We start from the raw sequence: 24,324 nt of genomic DNA, 5'->3' as shown, positions 1-24,324 counted from the left end.
AACTGACTGTGTCTAACCTTGTGGCTATGGTCCCATGCCGTGGCTTCGTGTCAGGGTAAACCTGGCTGTGACTTGGTTTCTCACTCCTCCCTATAGCCCTAAGAGGGACACTGTAAGATCAGAGCCCCAAAGCATTCTGCACAGGGAGGTCAGAAGTCAGTTATTAAAGTAACATATGGTGGCTCCTTTTGGTGGGAATTAAACATGGATGGTTCAAGCTCACGGGGAGGGAATGGAGTTCGGCAGAGAAATGTGACACAAGAAGCTATTCAGCTGCTCTCCTACAGCGTTGATGCATGTTGAATTTATCCAATAGCACCGCACAGAAACAGAGGGAAAAAAATTGTTTTTAATTTTCAGACCCAATGTCTGTGGCTCGAGGTTCCACTCCTACTGCTGCCCCGGCTGGAAAACGCTGCCCGGAGGGAACCAGTGCATTGTCCGTGAGTATCCATTTTCCTGTTAAGAGCACCGAGGGAACTAATTGCCATGTGGGAAGGAATGCGTATCTCACACTTCAGCAGATGACAGAACGTTTCATAATCCGCTGGGGGCAGGAGCAGCGCTTGCTGGGAGTTCTCCAGTTCGCTAGTCTTGATTAAAGCAGGGTGGTTGCAATTGGTCCCGTTTCGTGCATGGCCTTTTATCTTCCGCCAAATTGCCACTGTGTTCCTTGTTGCTTGACGGTTTGTGCACCTGCGTTAGAAGATTCGCCTCAAAGGAAAGCTATTGGTGACTCCTGAAAAAGTTATTTTAGAGCTGCTTGTTTAGGTGAAATAGTTTAGTTAGTTGCTAGAACGACAGCTAGATGCTGATGTTGCAAACATGATGTCATGAGACAGTGTCCACAAGCAGGAATTTGCATCTTTATTTGAGTGACCATCCAAAGCGGGATGCTGATTTAGATAAACCCCACCTCTGTTGTGGCTGGTGGCTTTCCTATTTGGAGCAGAGCATTATTGGACTCTCAAGTGCCGATATGCGCATATAAAATCCATTAAGGGGCTGACGTTTTGCATTTCTGTAGGTTAAAGGCATGAGCTATAGGGAGATGAGGGAGCTTGCCCTTTGGAGGGTGCTCCTACTGGGAGTGAAAGTCAATTCAGGAGTAAATAAATGAGATTCTCGCTCGAGACAATAGGGGTAATTGTACCTGCATTTGGTCATGCTTCATACTGAAACACAGTAAACACGCGGTGTCCTGGAGATACTAACCATAACCTGGACATACAGAATAGCAGACAGCACTGTGGGATGCTTCGATCTCCCAGGGTTTTAGCTTTCTGAATAAATCTTCTGCGTTAGAGCACACTTGGAATTGTATGTGAATGCCCTTTTCCAAAACTGCCTAAAATGAATTGACGCTGGGAGGTTTCAAATTGAAGAAAACAATAGGTTCCTCTGGTGGGATCTCCCGCATAATACAGGTCACATTTCAGAAGTAATTCCACCTTCAGAGTCAAAACCTCAGTCATCTTAGAGAGAAACGCCTCATGTTTCCTAAAATAGAGCTGCCTGGGACCTCCAATGTAAAAAACTGAGCCCAGAGCTCAGTATTCTCCCCTCAAAGGAAACGGTGTCTATTGTATTACGAGCGACGGGGCGGTTGCTCTGTCCTTGCACACAATGAGTAACCAGTGCCAGAGAGTGGCGTTTTACTCGCTGAGAAGGGCAGTCAAGAGGTGGTGATGACTCAAGGTGATGGGAAGACATGGAGTTCCGTGCCTTCTCCTTTCCCCACGAGAAGAGACAGACGAATTCACAAAATCCTCCTCGCCGTCCCGCGGACAGCGGGTGCCCCACGAAGGGTACAAAGCGCGAGTTTAATGCTGGCTGCAGCGAAGGGTTAAGGAACTCACAGCCAAAGAGCTGCTCAGTGGCATGCGGGGTTAGCGACATTCGGGGTTGTCTGCTGACTTTTCTCATAACTGTAAAACATGCCATCTGGGCTGGAGGTCCTCGGGGGACCGTGTGTTGTAATTGTGTTTATAAAACACACAGAGATGAGATACTTTCGTGGGGCTCTCATAAAATCTGTGCTTACACAGGTGGAACTATACTGCCAGCTATGCGCTTGGCTCCCATGGCACAGGAAGGGGAAGAGATTAGCAGGGGTCCCAGGCAAGAAAGGATGGAGATTGAGATGAAGGCATCCTGCTGATGCATCTCTGGCTGACTCAGGCTCGGCCCCTCGTTCATCAGGAGATGCGTCTCAGTTAGAGGCAGTTCCCTCAATGCCAGACCACGGACTGCCAAATGCTCTGTGGAAACACGCACGATTTAAGGAAAAGAACAACCTGGCTCGGGGAGAGTGTCGCTTCTCTCTGCTGAGAAACAGTTTTAGCAGGCAAAAGTAGCGAAGTGTGCCTTCCCTGTCCTCTGCCGCTGAAAAAGCGATGTGGTAGCAGGACCAGCCAGCCTGTGATAAAACGAAGATGTCTCCAGGAGCTCTCTGTGAACAAGTGGGTCCTTCCCACTGTTGCACTGCCCTCAAGAGGTGCCCCAGCTTCCCCCCCAGGTTATTATTCTTAAAAGAGATGAATTCACACCCTTTCAGCAGCCGAAAACACATCTGCGAGCAAGTTCACAGAGTAGCACGTTGTGCTAATCGCCATGTCCTTCTCTTCCTCCAGCAATTTGCAGGAATTCTTGTGGTGATGGATTTTGTTCACGGCCAAACATGTGTACGTGCTCCAATGGACAACTTTCTCCAAACTGTGGCTCAGCTGGAGGTAAGAGAACATTGCTGGTGATTCTCCTCCCTCTGGAGTAGCTATGTGCTCTCTTAAAAATTTCCCGCTCACAATGAAAGGAAATCTCTGAAATATTTTGTGTTTTGGCAGCCAGGTTCTAATGGGAATTGGGCAGTACTCACAAAATCTTTCATTTCATGTGGCGCTTTTACTAAGGGTCCTCACCGCCCCTGATACCTGGAGAATACTGGCAACCTGTTAGCGATTTCTTCTACTTTGCTGGGAGAAATCCTACAGGATGCAGCTCAGAAACTCCATCTCACAGCAGCAAATAGCAACGCTGCTGCTAAAGATGCCACCCACCCCTGCCTGTTCTTTGAAGTGGAATTAAATCTGTCACTGCGTTTGTTAACCGAATAAATATTTTTTTTTTTCCACTGGAAAAATTATTCCATTTTTCTTAGGCTGTGATCTGGATGTCGGGGAGAATTGGCCGGCATTTTTAGCAAACTGCAGTGACACGATGAAGTTAGGCGCTGGCAGAGCTGGGAATGCAGAAACTGCATTGCCGCTTTTTCTGCTTTGTTCTCCCATCTCAGCCCTTCAGAACACAGATGTGAACAGCTTTGGGAAGAGGGACTGGGTGGCTGAGGTTTCTGAAAAACAGACTGTGGAGGACTCAGCAGCATGACAGTCACATATCCAGAAAGCAATTCCCACGTCTCTCTGATAATCCCTGCAGGACGTATTCAAGACCAGATCCTGCTTGCAGCCGCTCCATCACCCTGCGGCACGTGGCTCTGCACAGAAAACCCTCCTCTTGCTTGAGTCTAAATCCCCATAACTACTGGTCTTGTGTACGCTCTGGAAGGGAATCATTGCTCCTCTGTGCCTCTTTTTTCACTGGGTTGTGTTGCTGGAAAGGAACTGGGATTTATGGTAGACACCAGGCTGGATATGAGTCAATAGTCATGTAACAGAGGTCCGTGGCCACAAGCTGCCGCTCGGGATGTTCACGCTTGGGATCTTCAGGCATGGAGAAAATTTTCTTACAGTGGAGGGTGGTGTAATGGTGGGACAGGTAACCAGATCTGGGGTGGGGATGGCCATCCTTGGGGGGTTTGAAGACTCGGCTAGACAATGTCATAACCTGCCTGGTCTGGGGGCAGGCTGGATGGAGAGGTCCAGCGAGCCCTTCCACCACGTGCCTGTAAGTCGGCACAGAGACCCACCTGGGTCAGCACAGGTTTGCCCAAAAGGGCTTTGGTTGTTTCTAAAGCGAGCAGGCTGCGTGACTGGGGCTGGCCTGCCTTCTAGATCTCCAAATGTGGACGAGGATAGTGGGTAACCATTTCCACCTGACTGTATAAGCAGTCCACCCTATACGTGATGACACTACTCAAACACACCGGACAAAAAAACCCCTGCAAAGGCAATGGGACAGAGCTGTGGCACGGTATTGTTTTGAGAAAGCTGATTTTGCTAGTGCCCTATGTGAAATACAGAAATTAATGGGAGTTTATAGAGTCTTTTAAGGTCTCAGATGGCCATTGCTAGAGACAACCCAGAAAGTTATTTTCCATTATTGCCCATCTGTAGGGAAGCTATTGTTAATAAAGTGACTTGCAGGCATCTGACCGAAGGCCAGAGAACCAGCCCCCCCAAACCTCAAAACCGCATTCAGGGTGTGACTCGAAGAAGGAAATTCCCAGAATCCGATTCCAAAGCGCCACGTTGTTCCGCGGCCCTGCAGATGTCCCCACCAAGTGCTCAGCACCAGAGCCTATGTGCGCGCAGCTCCGCAGCCCTGGGAGGAAGGTGCCGGAGACACAAAAGTTTCTGGAGTGAGGGTCCATATGTTAGCAATCAGGGAGGAATGCAAGGAATGCTGTAAGCAGTATATACATTTGGGCACAGACCTGGCATTCCCCTGAGCCTGGGGTGGATTTCAGCATGCGCTGGGGGGGGTGGGGGCTAGGTTTCTCTGCAGGGGCTTCATCAAATCTGGCATTCATTGTGGGGATGTTTGGATCTGCGTTTATCATGAATGCTTCAGGGAGGTAAAGCAGACAAATTGCGCATTCCAGAGGCAATAAAAGCCACTCTGCCTCTCTCTGTCATAACAAAAAGCTGGGTTTCCTACTTGGGGGAGTAAAGATATTTTTGGAGTAATTTGCAAGTGACTGTTTAGATAGTAGTAGGCAGTAAGCAGACAGAAAACCTGCCTGCAAACTCCACTGCTGACGGCTGGCAGAACAGCTGCAGCCGCTGATCCTTTAAAATAAATCGTAGAACTAATCCAATCCAATCCAATCATGGGAAAATTAACGAGGGTGAGTTGTCATTCTCTTTTCCCTAGACCTTTGGTCTCTACTACCCTGAAAGTCCCGATAAAGAGTAACAGGCCTTTAAATTCTTGGGTGAAAGATGTTCTTCTGCACTCCAGATCCACAGGGGGTTCTAACGGTGCCAAACTTGGAGATAAGTCAGATGGTGATGGGACCTCAGGGCCTTTGGGATCGTGGCAGAAGTAAGAAGTGGGACCTGCCCCATGCTGGAATAGTCTTTGCCAATTAGTTGGAAAGTATCTGGATGAACACTGGGGCTCTTTCTTATCCCCAGACTCTGACCTCCCAAAATTCCTCCTCTTCCCTAAACCTTACCCCTCGCTGAATGCACTGAACGCGAGGCGCAGGGTGCTGCGTAGGGAAGAGCTCTGACAGATGGACAGCTCTGACAGACAGACACTTCCTAGCTACCTCTGTCTCTGGGCAGCCCTCCCAGGTTTGCTGTGTGTAATTGCTTTCCCAGGGCTGATTAATTGTAGCGAGGGGTGTAGGGGAAGCATGTGCTGGAAACAGTGCTTTTTCCCAGAGCGACTGGTCTCATGTCTGACAATCTGGGCAATGCTTTGAAGCCTCAAGCTTAGTTTCCTTAATGATTAAGCTTTCATCTAAATTTGGCCTGATCTCTGGCCATAGAGCAATAGGAAGAATAGTAGACATCATGACTAATTCAAACCACACGAGCAATGCATGGATTAAATGTACAGCACATGTGCCGAGCATTTTGAACGCAAAGCTCCGAGACTTCCCATTCCACTCCTCCTTCCTTTCAGGCTTCCTATGAACAAGGCGTCAACCATATAATTATCCCTCTTGGACACTTCTGAGTCCTACTACCTTTTGGACAGACATTTCACTTGCACTGGCCCCAACTCTTCCCCGCTTGGAACCGATGTTGGATGCACAGAGGAGACACAAGCCGCAGCTGAGCATCCGCTCACATACGCACCCTCCAGCCCCTCCTCCTTCAAGCTGCCAAGTCACGGCCCCTCCTCTCCCTGGCAGGCACGAACTGTGGTGTACATGCTGAAAAACAGTTTTCGCATAACTTGCTATAACCTCAGGCACTTGCAGTTTGAGTTGTCACATCTTACAAAGGAAGAATGCATTGTTCCAGGCGTTTCGGTAGAGAATGAAAGCCGCTTGACCTGTATTTGTAACTCAATGTTCAGCGCTAAACCTCCCCTTTTGGGCTCTTCTGCTTTAATACCACATTCCTTAAGAATTGAATAGCGATGAAACAGTTAAAACCAAGACTGCCTTTGTGTCCACATCAGTATTAAACTTCCCGACTCTTATTTATTGCTCTTGTTTTCCTACAGCGCATAAGTCACATTCAATGTGTCATAATCTAGTGTGAAAGCAGAGCTCTAACGTGGAAAGAAGAAGGGATGATGTGTGGGTCTTTTTCCAGATTTATTAAAAAAAACCCTCTCCTATTAAATGAACCTCACCAATAAGGCCCCATAGTGATTGTAAAAGGAAGAGAAATATCTTAAAAGTTGATGGTTTTCCTCCACCAAAGAAATTCTATCCCCAAAACATCTCACAGGTCTTTTAACGTGCTTCTAATATGAAGGGGTTTTAAAGATTAGACAGCACACAATATGAAAAGCATGTTTTGAAAATGGAATAATATAGAGGGTATGAAAATATTTGAAAACTGTAGTAACCTAAAAGAAAGACTTGTTTAGAATGTTATTGTTAGTTATCCAAGAAAGGGAGATATCGGGAAATATGTCCTTACCTTCAGTCACATGGGCTATGGCAAGACATCCTGTGGAAAGGACAAAGCTGCAGATGTTTAATTGGGGTGAAATGAGTGCCTTTGGCTTCTGTGGAATGAGGTCTATTTATATTACTCTAAAACCTGTTTGCCATAAGAGAACAATGACACCTTGCCCTGTGTGAGATGGAAGTGAAAGATCACGTCCCCTACATTGCTCCTAGTTTCACCCTGCCCATCGTGTTCGTGGCTTTCCCTGAGCTGAACAGCTCAGTACTACCACGTACAGGAACAATAAAATTGTCCTGCCTCTAGGGAATAAAGAACAGCCCATGGTATTTACTTTTGTAAGCAACTCTGGGTTAATTATACCTTAGTAAAAGTTGAATCATAGAATGATTAGAGTTGGGAGGGACCTTGAAGATCATGAGCAGGAACACCTCCCACCAGCCCAGGTTGCTCCAAGCCCCGTCCAACCTGGCCTTGAACACCTCCAGGGATGGGGCAGCCACAGCTTCTCGGGGCAACCTGCCCCAGGGGCTCACCACCCGCACAGGAGAGAATTTCTTCCTCACATCTCATCGAAATCTGCCCTCTTCCAGTTTAGAACCATCACCCCTCACCCTGTCGCTCCCCTCCCTGATCCAGAGTCCCTCCCCAGCTCTCCTGGAGCCCCTTTAGGCACTGGAAGGGGCTCTGAGGTCTCCCCTTTTTGGCCTTCTCTTCTCCAGGCTGACGCCCCCCAACTCTCCCAGCCTCTCCTCCCAGCAGAGGGGCTCCAGCCCTCCCAGCATCTCCGGGGCCTCCTCTGGACCTGCTCCAACAGGTCCATGTCCTTCTTATGTTAGGGGCTTCAGAGCTGGATGCAGTACTTTGAAGTTAAAGTTTGAACCTTCAACCATGCCATGGGCTCATATCCTGCCATGGGAAGTCAGCAGTCTCTCCATTTAGCGTGAGGGAACCGAACACTTAACATCACCCTTAGATTCTGCACTGAGACGAGAAGAGATTAAGAACATCATTTTGAACACCCATTAGGTGTGAGGTGTTCACCTCCTGTCACAGACAATTTGTTGCCTCATCGTGTAATATTTCCCTGCTCTTCTCCGCAGTCCAAACCTGCAATGTGAGATGCATGAACGGGGGGAGCTGCAACGAGGAGTCCTGCCTCTGCCAGAAAGGCTATACTGGAACATACTGTGGGCAGCGTAAGTACCTGCAACACCTGCTGAGTACACGGTGAGCTCAAGGGCAAGGCTCGATTCACACAGCCGCGTGACGAGGGAGGTCACCTTGCACACACCGACGTGCTCTTTGATGTCATTGCTGTATTCTCCTCCCCATTGGCAGCTCAGCCTGCTCTCATTAGGGAATATATAGAGATTGATATAATTCCCCTGTTACAGAATCGTGGAATTGTTGAGGTTGGAAGGGACCTTTAAGGTCATCAAGTCCAACCATTAACCTAACCTGGCAAAACCAGTTCTAAACAATGTACCCAAGTACCACGTCGACCCTTTTTTTAAACACCTCCAGGGATGGCTGTGTGTATTAGATATAATTTTCCTGTTAAAAAAAATTAGATATATTAAGTAGTAAATAGTTTTAGATAATATAGTAAATACTTCTAGATAAACAGCATATTCTCTGGGTATGTTTTTTTTGTAAAAACCTTCATTTTAGCTCAAATGAACTCTTCTCCCAATTAAAAGAAGAAGAAAAACTTAAAAAAAAACCCCAAACCAACAATGTTTTTTGATTACAATTTATGGCAGGTTACTTTGGGGAGGCGTTCAATTTCAGTTCTGTTTATTTGACACCACTGGCTTTCTGTAGGGAATTTTCTCAGTGTAGTCACTGAAAGAAAGTTTGTAATGTTTTATGACTTGGTTTTCTATTTTGTCAAAGCACCTATACCTTTCATAGGGAGAAATGTAATTTCTCCTCCTAATTTCCCATGAAAGATATTTGGCAGTTTTAAATCATTGCTTATGCACATGGTAGAATTAACAACCAAACAACTTAGGTGCCATCTTTAAGAAATGTCTAGTAAGCAAGTATGAACAATAGTTTTGAAAGAATCTCTGATCAAATTTCAGATCCCTGCATCAATGTGAGAATCGCTAACCTTCTCAGTGAAGTCTATGAGAATTTTTTTTTAAAGATGGGCGAAACACCATATTTCCCCTAAACTTATCCTCAGCTACGACTGATTCATTTTTGCTGAAACTTTCCAAAAAGTTCAACTACAGGCAGACACGCCATATGGAAAATTTCATTCTGAACAGCTAAAGCTTGGGAAAATTATAAGTAACAGCAACCCGGGGCTTATAATGGAACGCGCTAGGCAACCTTAATTATGTGCTGCTACCAGCTCCACCTATAATATCCTCAGTAGAGTTTTCATAACGGTTCAGATATTGGCAAGACATCACTGACAGGGTGGGGAACAATGGAGAGTCCCACTGGCAGCATCCCAGCAGAACAGCTTTCAGCTTCCTCGGCTCGAAGATGGGTGTAGCCTTTGAAGGCAGTAAAATACAGCAGTACCTGGCCTCTCCGCAGCTCAGAGCTTGGCACCGGACCAGTGGGGGCCACACAAGGTTGCTGTGGACCTCACCTTTCATGAGGTTATATTCTTCTCACCTTCAATGCGTTGGTGGTGTTGGGCAACTGGGAAGCTCAGAGGGTGAAGCTCTGTTTAGGAATTTTAGGAAGTGTCATAACACTACTCCTCTCATTAGTCATTACAGCTGCTGAGGTTTTAATAGGTCAATGGCATATGTCACGTCCAGCAATAGATCACGTCACATGCAGAATCACGCAGAATCCCAGACTGGTGAGGGTGGGAAGGGCCCTCTGGAGCTCCCCCATCCCACCCCCACCAGAGCAGGGGCACCTCCAGCAGTGGCACAGGACGGCGTCCAGGCGGGTTTGGGATGGCTTCAGAGAGGGAGACTCCCCCACCTCTCTGGGCAGCCCGTGCCACTGCTCTGCCGCCCTCACGGCAGAGAAGGCCCTCCTCAGGTGGAGATGGAACTGCCCATGGTCACCTTTGTGCCCGTTCCCTCTTGTCCTGTCACTGGGCACCACTGGAAACAGACTGTTCCCATCCCCCCGGCACCCTCCCTTGAAGGATTTATCAGCATTGATAAGATCCCCCCTCACTCCTCTCTCCTCCAGACTAAAGCCCCGAGTCCCTCAGCCTTTCCTCATCAGAAAGATGCTCCAGTCCCCTCATCATATCAGTAGCCCTTTGCTGGACCCTCTCCAGCAGTTCCCTGTCCTTCTTGACCTGGGGAGCCCCAAACTGGACACAGTGCTCCAGATGTGGCCTCCCCAGGGCAGAGTAGAGGGGGAGGATGTCCTCCCTCGACCTGCTGGCCAAACTCGTCTTGGTGCACCCCAGGATGCCGTTGGCCTTCTTGGCCACTGGGGCACATTGCTGGCTCGTGGGCATCCTGTTGTCCCCCAGGACTCCCAGGTCCCTTTCCACAGAGCTGCTCTCCAGCAGGTCAGCCCCCAACCTGTACTGGTGCAGGGGGTTATTCCTCACCCGGTGCAGGACCCTACCCTTGCCCTTGTTGAATTTCATGAGGTTCCTCTCTGCCCAACTCTCCAGCCTGTCCAGGTCTCGCTGTGTGGTGGCACAGCCTTCTGGTGTGTCAGGCACCCCTCCCAGTTTTGTGTCATCAGCAAACTTGCTGATGGTACACTCTATCCCTTCACCCAGGTCATTAATGAACAGAAATGTTCCTACATCCTGTCCCATTAGCTTAGCCTCAACCCAGGACCTAATCACCAACCTGCTCCTTTGACTCCAGTCCTAAACTATTAAATGCAGGTTTTCAACAAAGGGTAGCAGGTCAAATTTTAAGTCAATGAATACTTGTGTGCTGATCAGACTGGTTCTTCTTTGCTTCGGGTACACGGGATTAAATGGCAAACAAGTCTCCTCTCCTCACATTTCACCGTGGTCGTACGTTAAACATTTGCCTTTATGCAGTTTCTCATTTGTATCAGTTCATCTTGACCTTGACGTTTAAATCCCAATGCTGACTTGAATGAACTGAGATTCCAGAGTGCAGGAAATCCCCTCAAGTGAAATAAGAGTTTATAGCCTTTTTATAAATGGCTTCATTCATAAACAGGAAGTGATTTTCTAGGAAAAAATATCAGACTTTTCTCTGTGTGTTCACTGCGTGCAGGAGATTCTTGATGGGTGAACAACACAAAGTAGGCGATATTCCAAGTCCTGCCAGCACCACACGTTTCACGCTGTGGTTTCACTAAGAGCAGAAATCACTGATTTCTCTTTCTATTTCCAAATAGCTGTCTGTGAAAACGGCTGTCAGAACGGAGGTCGGTGCATCGGACCAAACCGTTGTGCTTGTGTCTATGGATTCACGGGTCCCCAGTGTGAGAGAGGTAAGGAACACATTTTCGTGATATTATCGCTGACAGAGCACCGGATCGGGACTTGTATATTTGTGTGTATATATGTGTATTAAGGATACTCAATTTTATGTGAATTTCTGCTCGATTTCTCTGCCTGATGATGTAGCCCGGAATGACAACCTTGTGCCCAAAGCGCTCCCTGAGGTCCCCGGTTATTACATGTGCAGGGTGTGAAGTGCCTGCTGACTGCATGGCTCCGTGTCTCTGCATCCTCCTCTCCGCGCGTGGCCCCTTGTAGCTGTTTGTTAAACACTAATAAACCCCCGTGCTGAGCACAAAAAGGGTATTTTCCTCTTGGGCATTTCCCCGTTTCTTGTCTTGGTAGCCTGAGATGGGCTTAAAAATGCCAGGAAACCCCTTACTACAGCATCCTCATGAAGGGAAGGTGACACCATCAGTCCCTTCCTAAACACTGAGAGAGAAAGGAAAAGAAAACTAAGCCAAAATTTTCAAGCGTGCCAATGTGACGGACTGACCCCGGGCAGCAGCCAAACACCCGTCCTACGTCTCTCTCACTCCCCTCTCCCGCGGGATGGGTAGAAGATAGAAGGAAGTCAGAAAGACTCATGGGTGGGGATGATGACAGTTTAATAAGGAGAGCATAAGCTGTGTGTGGTAGCAGAGCAGAATAAGGAATTAATTCACTACTTCCCACCAGCGGGCAGATGTCCAGCCAGTTCCTGGGAAACAGGACCTCAGCACCCGTAATGGTGGCTTGGGAAGGCAAACACCGTAACCATCGTATATCCCTCTTTCCTCTTTCTTTCCCTGAGGTTTTCTTGCTGAGCACGATGTCGTATGGTACAGAGTATCCCTTCAGTCAGTTTGGGTCACTTGTCCCCGCTGTGTCCCCTCCCAGACTCTCGCCCAGCCCCAGAATCCCGGGCTGGAGCTGGAGAACCAGCCTCACCGCTGTGCGAGCACTGTTCAGCACGAGCCGAAACACTGGTGCGTTATCCACACTGGTTTAGCCACAAAAGCAAAACACGGCACCACGATGAAGAAAGATTACTCCATCCCAGCCAGACCCAATGCGGCCAACTAATTTTGGTGCCCATCTTGAGTTCCCCCGAGCTGGACTCGCAGGGCGCTCGGCGTTCACTGATCCTGCTCAGCACCGCCAGTACGACTCACTGCGGCTCTCGCAGAGGAGTGATGCCTGAGGAGTGGGGGACCACACGCAGTTAGGGACCACAGGCAAAACGCTGGTTTAAGGACTTGGCCAGCTCGCACAGGAACTCCGTCAGACACGGGGAGACGGCAGTTCACCAGGAGAGCACTCGGCTCCTGTATCAGTAAGACCATTTCTGCAGCCTCCCGTCTCTCTCGCTATATAGACTCAACTTTCGGCAGCGAGCTGATTAATTTCCCGGATTTGACCCATCCTGTGTGCCCTTTTGGGTGAAGGAGGTCAATGCTACGTACCATCAAAAATTAAACCTAATGATGGCATCAACGCTAACAGCCGATAATTTTCAAATGAACATTGACCTGAAACCCCAAAAGTCAATATTCCAACCTTTGCAAAATGATTTTTATGGTTTAGTACTATATTTACTTGAAAAACCTTGAAAATTATGACCAGAACTTAAGGTTTTCTGTGAAAGAACCTTATTTTAGTAAAAACGTTTTGAAGGGAAACATAAACCAACTCTGGTTTATTGTAAACCTCACGCCGCTCGATGCCAGCTGCTCACCCAGTATGAATCGAAACAGCTCCATGAAGAACCGCAGTTTTCACCAGCTCAGAATATGGCTCTTAGTGACATGTGGCTTTGCTGTATTTCGTCCAGCCAGCGATTGCTGAGCGGCCGGATCAGATTTACATTTGGGCAGTGTGGGTATGACTGAGGTTTTGGCTGAGACACGAAATTTCTCCCTTTCCTGTTGGCTTAGATGGACATCTCACGACACTGCTCTGATATGATTTTTGGCGAGGGTCAGCGTGGCACGGAGCAGAAATGAAACTGAAACACGAAGCCAATGTGCAAACTCGCAGGATTAAGATCAAAGCACTCTGGAAATACTCTGCTTTTCTAGCTTCTCGCTTTCCTGAGATTGGGCTAATTCTGCTTAACTCCATGTCCAAGGATTGGACTGTTCTTGCCTTTCATGGTTGGATGTTTTTTTTTCCAAGTTGGGGATTCTTGGCAACATGATTTAGAGGGTGAGATAGGAATAACAGTTGGTTTCCGGTAGCCCAGGCATCAGTCAGTCCTGCTTGAAGAGCGGCCAGCAGAAATACGCAGAGCTCGACATAGCAGTGCGATGTTCCCTGGGTTGCAGAAGTATCTACTGAACCCAACGGTGCAGGTGCCCCATAAAAAGCCTCTGCTGTGGCTCGAGCCCCGAAACCCGCCTGGACGCTGTCCTGTGTAACGTGCTGTAGGTGACCCTGCTCTGGCAGGAGGGTTGGACTAGATGGTCTCCAGAGGTCCCTTCCAACCCTAACAATTCTGTGAATTCTGTGAATTCTGTGAAAGCTCTCTAGAAGCCTCCACGCACACTTACTGGAGCAACCTTTCGTTGTTCAGCCTCCTTCTTTGTACTGTCCTGCAAATAGAGATACCGGTGGCTGCAGTTATATAGTCTTTAAGCCCTCTCCCTGCCTTTTTCTAACACACACACACACACACACACACGCAGCTATATATTGCTTTAGTTACGGAAAGGTACCATGATAACAGCCCTTCTCTTTTGAAGGCTCTGCCGTGCGACATTTCTTCCCCTAAAAGCCTAAACCCGAGCTCCAGAACTGCGTCTGTAGAGCTGCTTTCTTTTCTTCTACCTCCCGGGGATCTGAAATATTGAGATTCATAAATCGATACGGACATTGGCTGTGTTTGAAAAGAAAGCTGGAAATTTCTGAAAAGAAACTTCTGGATACAGCAGTGCCGGGAGGGACTGAAAAATCCAACTGTCCTGACTGTGTGTGCGTGGTTGCGGAGGGGGGAGGAGAGAGGCAGCGAAAGAAGGGGTCTGAGCAGGGGCAGGCTTTGGAGACATCTTGTAATGTATAAAATTCTTTAAATAAAGAGAGCATTTTTACAAAGCCTTTAGAGATTTGGCTTAGTCCAGACTTGTACTAAGAGACAAAACAAGCTCTCCAGCTGTGTATACACAGGTCTTCCCTGCCAAGACAAACAGAGCGCTTGCTTTGCTAAGAGATGTTAAAAGTTACACTTTTCAAAGAGGCTCCTGGCTGGGCAGTCTGGGAGTTTCAGCCAGGTGAGGTGGTTGTGCCTGACCTACCCGGAATAATTAGCCTGACAGCGAAGAACTTAACCCTTCCAAGGAGAAAATGAATTCCTGCTCCATCAACCGGGCCTGTTAAGATGAAGTTCCCAAAGCGCCAGACTCACTGGAGACATGACCACTGTTGGATTTCTGCTCAGTTTCTCCATTTAAAGCAGCTATGGTATTTGACATGTTTACAAGCATCCTTGGGAGGCTCCAGCAACAGGAGACTCAAGTAGCAGGCTCAGAAGCAACATGGATCGTCCATAGCTCTCAGTTTAGCTCTGAGTCTCGTTCTTAAAGATTTTTTTTTTGAAGAGAGATTAATTCAAAGCAGAACCTGAAACCCAGTGGCTTCATATGTAGGAAGTACGAGCTTCAGCCCAAGGCTCCGTAGTGATGCCCTCACAGCACGGCTGGGTACCTGGCTGAGTTCTCTGGAAATTCCTCGGATTCCTGCCTTCGTCTCTGTAGGCGGAGAGCTTCCAGTAATGCCAGTTACTGTCTAGTGAGACATCGTTCACCTTCCTCCTTCCCGCGCAGAGTAGCTACTGTGATGTCTCTCATGGGGGAACCATTGCTGACCACTAAAGGCAGCACTCTGGCATTAGGCAGGAAGGACGCGCTCCAGCATCCTTGTGTCTGCTGCTTCCAGAGCGCAAAACGAGAGACTGTCCTGGCTATGGAGTGCAAAGAAAATGGGAGGTAGTTTAAGCCCCCTTTCAGGAAAGAAAGCAGAGATAAAGTCGTATGTACAATGGTTATCAATATCTACGGGGTGAGTGGTAAGAGGACGGGGTCAGACTCTCTCCAGTGGTGCCCGGTGACAGGACAGGGGGCGACGGGCACAAACTGGAACACGGGAAATTCCGTCTGAGCATGAGGAAAAACTGCTCTGCTGTGAGGGTGGCGGAGCGCTGCCAGAGGCTGCCCAGAGAGGCGGTGGAGTCTCCTTCTCTGGAGAGATTCAAACCCCACCTGGACACCGTCCTGTGCCACTGCTCTGGGTGCCCCTGCTCTGGCGGGGGGTGGAGGAGATGATCTCCAGAGGTTCCTTCCAGCCCCCACCAGTCTGTGATTCTATGTGATTCTGTGATTTCCCTCAGTTCTGTCCTGTGAGATGTCTACAGATAGAAACCATCTGGGTTGGCAGATCAGACCACACTCAGCCTGCAGAAGAGAGGGTGTGTTGTAGGATACATGTTTCCATCTCTCCCAGCCCCATGACTGAAATGGGGCAGTTGGTTTGAATAATAGCTGGATAATGTGAATATTTTATGCTTTGAGCATAGGACACAGCAGTATGAGCTCTGCTGCTCCATCCTGAGCCTGGCCCACTGCTTGCGCTTGTTTGGGCAGCTCATTACATCACCCCCTTATGTTTCTGTGTAAAATAATAGACATTTTGCTGCAGCATGGGAACTACAAAGAGTCACCAAAGGGTTGCAGGAGAGTTGGTAAATCGACTGCTAATAGCGGTAAGAGCACAATTGAAGGAGGACTGAGCGTTGCGATGCAGTCAACTGGGCATCTGCTCTTGTTGGCGTTCCCCAATAAGCCACCTCCAAGCTGGAGCCACAGTGTTAAATAAACCATAAGATGCCTCAGACTGAAAAGTTGTGTTAAGAGACCAGTCTGTTAGGAAGGATGGACTTGCTCCAGCTCATGCCGCTGTGGCTGGCTGGTTTCTGGACTAAGAGCTGGTTTGCCTCCAGCCAGCATGGACACACTGGATATTTGATGATGTGCTTTTACAGGTGGCGATGTTACCTCAGCCTAAGAAAAGACACTGACTATTTTCAGCCTGAAATAAATGCCAGGAAATGTGGTTTTTACAGAGCCTCTTGTTATCAAAATTCACCAGTATCTGTGTTTCAAGTGTAGCAGAAGCAGGCCAGATGCACCTAGCACACAGATGACATTGAACTGCTGACTCCCTGGCCTCGCAACTTGCTGTTATATTTGGGGACCTCATCTGTCTGCTCCTCTGCCACTCACCTGCTCCCCTGCCAAAGAGCTCTGCAGGGGAAACCCCTTGAGATCAGCACAGGCATAACCAAGAATCCCAAGGAAATCCTTCACCCAGGGAGAAATCTCTAAAATTCCAAGCTGAAGTGCCAGTCTTCCTCAGGGACATTCATTCCCTGGATAAAATGGTGCCATGACTTCAGGAATAGCCTTTGGTCAAACCCACTTTGTAGCCCAAGGGCTGTCTCCTCATCACCGGTGCACACGCTGGCAGAAGTGGCTAGTTGACAGTGTCATGGAGGGGTGGGATGTCCCTAAACAGAGGAGTTTTTCTTGTAGAATGTGACAGTGTGTGAAAGCAAGGGCTCACCCAGGTCATTCTGCCGAAGCGGGGCAACGGGGCTGAAAGCTGAAGGAAAACCAGTTCAAATTGGAAGAACCAGATCATGTTTTTAACAAGGGGGTTGGTTTCGACTGGCTGTCTTCTACAGGAATGTGCTGGACCCTCCTGCACTACACACCCTTAGACTCCCGTGGGGTAGATGTGTCCAGCTGAGCATAGCACGCCAGGAAACCTTCCAGATGATGGAGTGGTAACAGCCCTGAGGGGCAGGATTCACTGACCAAATTGCCTTTAGGGTGAATGCACGCAGAAGGGCGGTCAGTTCTGCCACAGACATATGGACTATGGACTTCTCTACGTTTAATCACCTGAATTCCATCTCTGGAGTCTTCAGATCAAGAGAGAAGGACTTCCTGAGGATGCGTTGTGGCTAATCCATATGTAGTAGGGTTTAGGCGAGGGTCTCTGGTTGTCATGCGTTGGCTTGTTTGATGTTGGACTTCACACCAATTCATTCCTACAGGTTTGAAATCTGTAAATGCCTGAACAGTGTAAAGGTAGTTGTCTGTAGGCTTCTCTCCGCTGCAAGGCACAGCGCTCTTGTTGTATGTACAGAAGGTAACACCGCGCAAAACTTGTTTGAAAGAATACAGAGCTGCATTAGTCCAGCTCGTATCTGTGCTGAGAAGCCGAGGTTCTCAGAAAAGCTCATTAGCTTTGTACAATTGCTGTTGTTTCGAGTGTGGCTGTCCCTTTGGTCTCTGGAGAAGTGCGTTTCCTACAGGGTTTGGGGTGTCAGTTCAGACTGGCAAGTGCTGGAAAATGTGCCCATCCGCGTTGACAGAAAGAAGGCATTCAAACCCTACAAATTTACCAGATTACAGATTTGTGTAGGGTTTTAATGTTACTTTATTTTAGATTTCTTTTGCTATAATCGTAAAATGAGATAATTTTAATTTTAAACTATAATAAACTGAGTTCCTTCTGCTGCCAAACACTCAACAAGCTGCATGTTCAACAGCTTAGGGCTCCAGTAAGAGGCTGCTTTGTAATGGAAGCAATCTAACTACCTTCACACTTCATTCAGGAAATACTCCACTTCAGAGGTAAATACCTTAATAGCTAGGTACTCAGAGAACCTTAGCATCATTTCCTCCCTCTTCTTGACATCTTCGGGGATGGAGAATTAGTGAATATATTGTATAACCCCAGCAGCCCTCGGTAACATGAACTCACATTACATCAGCGTTGGAGTAAAAGCTGTAGCACAGAAAAAAAGAATCTGTGGGGAGAAGCGCTAATGTTTTTTTAATAGTTTTACAGAAAAAATGAAACATTTTGATGTCAAGTCTCTGATTTCACCCTCCTTCAAGTAGGAAAAAAATGTTGTAAAAAGTGACAACGTTTGACTCAGGTGAAGGTGTGGAAGCTCCTCCTGTGTTCCAAGGATGAGGTTTAATTTGTCTTTTTTTCCTATCCAAATGCTGAATTCTTCACTGTGGATGCCAGTTGCTACCTCTCATGAAAGAACGTCTCCTTTCACTTTGGAAACAAAAGATTTTTAGAGTAACATTCTTGATCTTTGTGGACACTGTCTGTCGTTCATATGATTTGTCCAGTTCAGAAGGCCCTTTCTAGGTCTGCACGTCCTCTCCTCCTAATGGTACGAGGTTTCCAAAAGTTTAAACAACCAACTCTTGGGGTGGTGTTCTTCAGTGCAAACACTTCTGGGCTGGGCTGGAAGCCAGCTGTGCTCTTGAAGCCTTGCCTAGTTGTTCCCACGTCCCGTATCCCATGAAGACCCTTGGAAGGGATTGTGTCCCTGTAAAGGTAATAGCAAACTGAAAACTGGCATCCAGTGTCTGAGTTCTGGCTCTTCGTTAGCCAGTACAAGAAAACAAAGCCCTATTGTTGCACGCAGTGTTTTGAACATGGGAAAAGCAGCAAGGATTAGAGCCACAGCAGGTCCTAGACATGCAATGACTATGGAAAAGGCAGGGAGTATCTCCTCTTCTTCTACAGTCCTCACTGCTCTCTTTCCAAAACCATAACCAGGACTGGGTTGGGTTGAAGTGAAAATCCTCCCAAGCGGCAGCTTCTCACCAACACAATCCATGTCTTTCGGCAATTCACACTGTTTTCAAGAGACTCTTATTTCTCCTATTTCTTTCCAAATACCTCAAGGACTGTCAACCATCCAGTGGGAGGACATGGGCTTTCAAAAATTGCTGTGCTTAGAGGGGCTAAACACATGACAAGGGGGAATTCTGGGAGCCTGTGTGTAGACCTTGGTCCCATCCCATGGCAGAGCCTTGGTCAGTCTCTTTGCAACAGGTCTCCAGATGAAAACACAGCAGCAGTCAGTGAAGAGCAGATCGCGTTCTGCACGTCCATTGCTTCCCCAAAAGCACCGTAAAGTATCAGGACCTTGGGATATACCCCGAGTGGGCAAAAGCAGGTCCCAGGCATAAACAGGACATAATACAATGGACAGACAGCATCTAAATCACTACTCCATACCTTTTACTTTAAAACTGTTGCTAATCTGCTCTGGCGTTCTTCCTGCATCTTCATTATTCCGCTTGTCTCAAGATACACCTTTTTATATTTTAGCATATACATAACATGAAAATCTCCTTTGTTGTGCTCTCCGGGAGGATTTCGGAGTCTCCGTAACACGTCTGTGTCTGTAGATTCTTCAAAGTTTCAAAAGGATTTTGATGTCTTTTGGGAGGGGGTGCTAGTGAACCCAGGGTTCCTTATAACTGGTACAACTCCAGTCCTGGAAGAAATCACCATTGACAATGAGTCAAATTAATGCAAGCCCCCAGGTGAACATATTTTTTATATGCTATATCAATTTCTAAAGGATCCTTACTGTATAGGACAGCAGTTCCTCTCATCCTCATAATTTCATCTAATTTCTATCAGTCTAACGGCCACTCATCCATTGTCCTGAAATGTGGAAGCATTAGAAGAATTAGAAGCATTAGAAGAATTGTGTAAGGAGGCTGTGGATTTTCATATCTGCAGGTGTTTAAGAGCAAAGTTATACAAATATTAGTTAGGTCTAATTCTGGTAGTCAGTCTTGTCTAAAGGAAGGAGAAATCCCAAATTATCTCTAGCGTTCCCTCCAGCCGTAGCTTTTCTAGTGACAGACACCCCAGGCCGTATATAAACAGAATACATGATCCAAACCACCATCTTGTAACATACAGATGGATGTGAGTGAGCGTCTCAGCATAAACTCCACTTTAATCCACTCAGCTTTCCAGATGGTGGGAATATTGCAGAATACCCCCTTATTCTTGCTTGTAAAGATTCTCCAACCCCCCTTCCGAGAAGAGTTATTAAGAGTGGCTTTGTCTGAGCTTTTCTGTTTCCTCTTCATAATGATTTTATATTTTTTTTTTTCTAACTTTTCGGTCTAATTTGGAAGACTTAGGACAAACGAAGCAGCCACACAGGATGTGTCTGATCCCCATGCGTGCATGCAAAAGCCACAGCAGGAAGCAGCCAACAGCAAACGTGGTCCCTTTGCTCCTTCCTTCCTAACTCAGGTCACAGTCCCGACCTTCCGAAATGCTGCTCCTAGTGATGTAATCAGTAGGGATGTACATATTTCATACTTTTAGTTGGAAATTACGCCAGAGCCCAGGCACGCAAGAACATACATCATGCTAGCAAGAAAGGGACCACCAATAGTTCGTGGAAATTCCACGATATCTGGGATAATTCAGAAAGGTCTTTAAAGCTCCATCCCTGGAGGTGTTCAAGGCCAGGTTGGACGGGGCTTGGAGCAACCTGGGCTGGTGGGAGGTGTCCCTGCCCAGGGCAGGGGGTGGCACTGGGTGAGCTTTAAGGTCCCTTCCAACCCAAACCAGTCTGTGATTCTATGACAATCTCAGCCTTTGCATTTCAGTTGAAGATACATCAATTCATTAATTTGAGCTGCCTGGTAGAATTTTTGTTCTGGTGATAAATGTCAGGTTGGCAAAAATACCTCCTCCGTATAACCTCTGGCTGTGCCTGAGGTCCACGCACGTTTTGTAACTGAGCCCCAGTCCAGCTGCTCTCCTGAAAGAAGAGCAACACACAACAACAATCCCAGAGGAATGGAGAGATCCCAGAAACACGGAACGGGATGTGGCTTCTGAGACTGAGCTGAGATTTGCTTTGCCTGAGCCGCCACATGCATCCCCTGAGACGCAAGGCTGGTCCAGGGTGTCAGGAACTCATATTCATTTCTTGGGTTGCAGTTCTCTGGGGTAGGAAAAAGACAAGGGAGATCCCTGGCGATGGTGGCTCCTTTCTGCCCTGCCCGCTCCGAGCCGCCTGGGTGGTGTGGGTATTGCACGCAGCTGAGACGGGAGTTTGCCCGACTCTTGATAAGCTGTCCTTCCTATCAGTTCCCGATTAAGCTTGAAATGACTTCAACCCAAAAATCTTATAGAGGAATTTTATTGGCAGTGGTTAAGATTTCCCCCCACCACCACCCCCAGATGAGCTTTTTAATAGAAGACTGTGTTTACAAAGAGATTTCTCATCCTCGTTAGAAACCAGGCGTTCGGCTGATTTTTCCTAGCGCTCTGCTAATCCAGATGTGGAGACATAAAGCAGAACTCGTAGCTGAGAGATGTGAGGGAGTTCCTTCTCCTCAGCCTGCCTCCAGAGGTGAGGCATAAGCTCCCATTTCCCTACATTGTGGCAGAGAAAGCATTTTCATAATCAGCTGTAGTCCAAAGAGCTCTGACTTCTACTGCGATAACTTGCCTGCCTTTATGCAGAAAGGTCTGGCAGAAACTTCACCGTGAGCTGAGTTCAATTCTGTACTCAATTGTAGGTTGCCATTTTTCTCCTGCAGACAGGTTTACTTGATAAAATAATTATAGTTCTGTGAAACCGCATTTCCCTCTGATCTCCGCAGAAAGCCAGTCATAGTCTGCTGGGAGTACTGGTGGGAAGTAGACGCATCCTGCGCATGTAATTTGCCTGCTTGCCCATGGGCTTTATGGTACAGTCTTTAATGAGACAATCACATACTACTTTTCCCCCTGCCAGAGGGTGGGCAGCACTCCCGAAGCACAGCTACTTAATACCTTTGTTTTCTGCTTGGTGTTCAGCATGTGGCTCGGAGGCCAGTTCACTGCGTGCAATGGGAACCAGCCTCCGGAATCAGAATTAATTTCCTCCAGAGACCTTCACAAAAACAGCATTCCCAAGAGTTTACCATTAAATCTGACAGGAATGTTCTGACTGGAATTTTCCAAAACTGTTTAGCCTGGGTACAAACCTGTTTCAGCCTCAATAGGTAAAATTTGGCAAAGGTACACGTAACAGCAAAGAGGGTCTTTGCAAAGAGATGGAGAAGTCAACCTCGTCCAAAGGCAAGCTGTTTGCGTTGCCACTAAGAAGCACAGGAGCATTTGAGTCAGCTGGAGCTGTGTGAGCCAAGGAGTCGTGGCCAGCATGGATTGGGACCTTCTGCTCTCTGCAGTGGGCACCTCATTGCCTGCTCTGGGTTGGGCAGAAAGGTGACTGTCTTATCTGCTGACCCTTCGTCGCTCTTGGATGAGGTGATACGCGGCTTTTTTTCTCTCATTCTCGCTGCGGGGAGGGGTGTCCCTGAGCAAGAGTACCCTGACGTTGTTGAACCTGTTGATCCTTGTGGGAGAAAAGTGGCATGAAAAGAAATGCCCGGTTTCACTTTTCACTCAAATCTGGAGATTCCCTCTGCAAGGGCTGTAAGCAGCCCTCTGCCAGCTGACTGTAGGAGTGCAACGGGACATCACATCACAGTCACAGGCTCAGTGGAGCATGTTTGGAGGTAGATGTATGAATATCTGCAGTTTAGGTGCACTGGTATCAACCCAAGGCTGTGCATCAACTTCTGTTCTCTGTAAGCCCAGGAAGATGGACAAGGAGGAACACAGACTGGCAGGAGAGGCATTGCTTGGTCCACATCTACTCAAGGCCCTCAGGCAGTTCGGTGAATGGGCACTCAGCTCGTGGTGGCTTAGCGGCTCCAGGCCTGTCCAACCAAGCGGGGTCCACATACCCCATTTGTGGCAGAGACTGGGAACGCTTCCCATTGAATGCAAAGACAAAGCCTGCTAGAGTGTCCTGGGATAAGAAGATGCTAAGGAGAGTGTGATGTTTCCACTCTTGTTAATTCATTCTGAGAAGAATCTGATAACATGCTATTTGTGTCTGCTTGGCCACTTCTGAGGCTTCTTCCTTTATTTCAAGATACTTTCGCTGTGGATAAAGAACAGCTTGCCCTCCCTAGCACAAGCCATGCACCGCATTGCCACTTTTGAAACACAAAACCTTTGCTGAATGCAGCAATGGACAGATGAAGATGACCGCAGCTCTTGCACAGTAACATTAAGACAATCTGGCAACACCTGTAAAACCAACCGCCTTGCTTGGAAGTCCTCGCTCAGTAGTGTCCTTGCCATCGCCTCCTCCAAGCTCATTGTCCCAGAAGGAAGGTAGGCAAAGTCCACAATCCCTCTGCCCAAAAATGCTTCCCACCTGGCAGACACCTCTCCTTCCCTTACTCGGTCCCGTCAGGAACACACAATCAGCTGTCCAGGAGGAATCCCCCAAATTCAGTCATAGCTCAGCCCAGCCCAGCCACCATCTCCCCATTCTCTTTCCCCCGATATCCAGGAGCCTGCCCACAGCCGTGATCTCTGCCAAAGGAGTCTTGAGAGGTGCAAGGCTTCCACCTGGGCAAGCGTGTGCGTGGGGACGAGTCTGGAGCTATCAAACCCCCATGCCACCCCCAGCACCTCCGCTCCTGCACCTCCATCTCTGCACTGACTGACCAGGCAGTGATTCATGGCATTCTGACCCCATGGTCTCTTCCAGAAGGGGGACACAGCGTGGCGGTGCCAGCCCCCTGCTCCAGTCCTCCCAGACATTTCCACAACTGCTGGAACTCCTGGCCCCATGTCGCCGAGTGTGTGCTTTGTGCCTCAGATGCTGCTGGAATGGAGAGCCCTTGGAGGAGGGATTGTGCATGGAACTCTATCTCAGGTTTCATCAGGCTAAGACTTTGACAGGAAACTGTAAAAATAGGACAGGAAAACTTAAAAAAGTTCTCCCTTTACTATTTCCTTTGAATATGTTTTTTCAGCACTTGGAATGTCTGGCCTTATAAACTGCCCCCGCCAGCTTTTTCTTTTCTGCAAAAGTCCAAACAGTTAAACATGAGGAATGCGGCTGTGTTTGTATGAGGTAAGGAAATGACTAGGTGGAGAAAGTATTCCATGAGAAAGGAGCCCTTTACCGAGACCCCTCACACTGTTCTCCCCACATCCACCATCCCTCCCCCCTCCAAAAGCCGTCACGTGTCGACGCAGCCCGAGAGGCTTAGCAGAAACTTAGAGGTGCGTTGTCTGCCGAGACCTACGGTCAGTGCTGTCAAATCTCTGCATTCGCGTTTAGTGCAACGGAAATAATCGCAGGATTTTGGGTTGGCTGCTTTCAGGTTCGTTGTTTGGCTGGTGGCTTTTGGATGCTGCCCCCCCCCCCCCCGCGCTTTT

General features: G+C 47.9%; 1 protein-coding gene across 1 annotated transcript in view; it reads left to right on the top strand.

The window, feature by feature from the left end:
• The window catches only part of LOC104282767 (fibrillin-2-like), a gene marked incomplete at its 3' end in the record, with an annotated part of 106,314 nt that overhangs the window by 16,689 nt on the left and 65,301 nt on the right, over positions 1-24,324 (top strand). The window contains exons 2-5 of the mRNA XM_009880890.1: positions 361-443; positions 2,634-2,732; positions 7,877-7,972; positions 11,097-11,192. Coding sequence (XP_009879192.1) covers positions 2,681-2,732; positions 7,877-7,972; positions 11,097-11,192 — 244 coding nt within the window. The remainder of the gene's footprint in view (positions 1-360; positions 444-2,633; positions 2,733-7,876; positions 7,973-11,096; positions 11,193-24,324) is intronic.

Source organism: Charadrius vociferus, unplaced genomic scaffold, assembly GCF_000708025.1.
Source record: "Charadrius vociferus isolate BGI_N301 unplaced genomic scaffold, ASM70802v2 scaffold2003, whole genome shotgun sequence".
Lineage (NCBI taxonomy): Eukaryota > Metazoa > Chordata > Aves > Charadriiformes > Charadriidae > Charadrius > Charadrius vociferus.
Note: the sequence above shows the minus strand (reverse complement) of the source record. Positions and strands in the feature narration are given on the sequence as shown.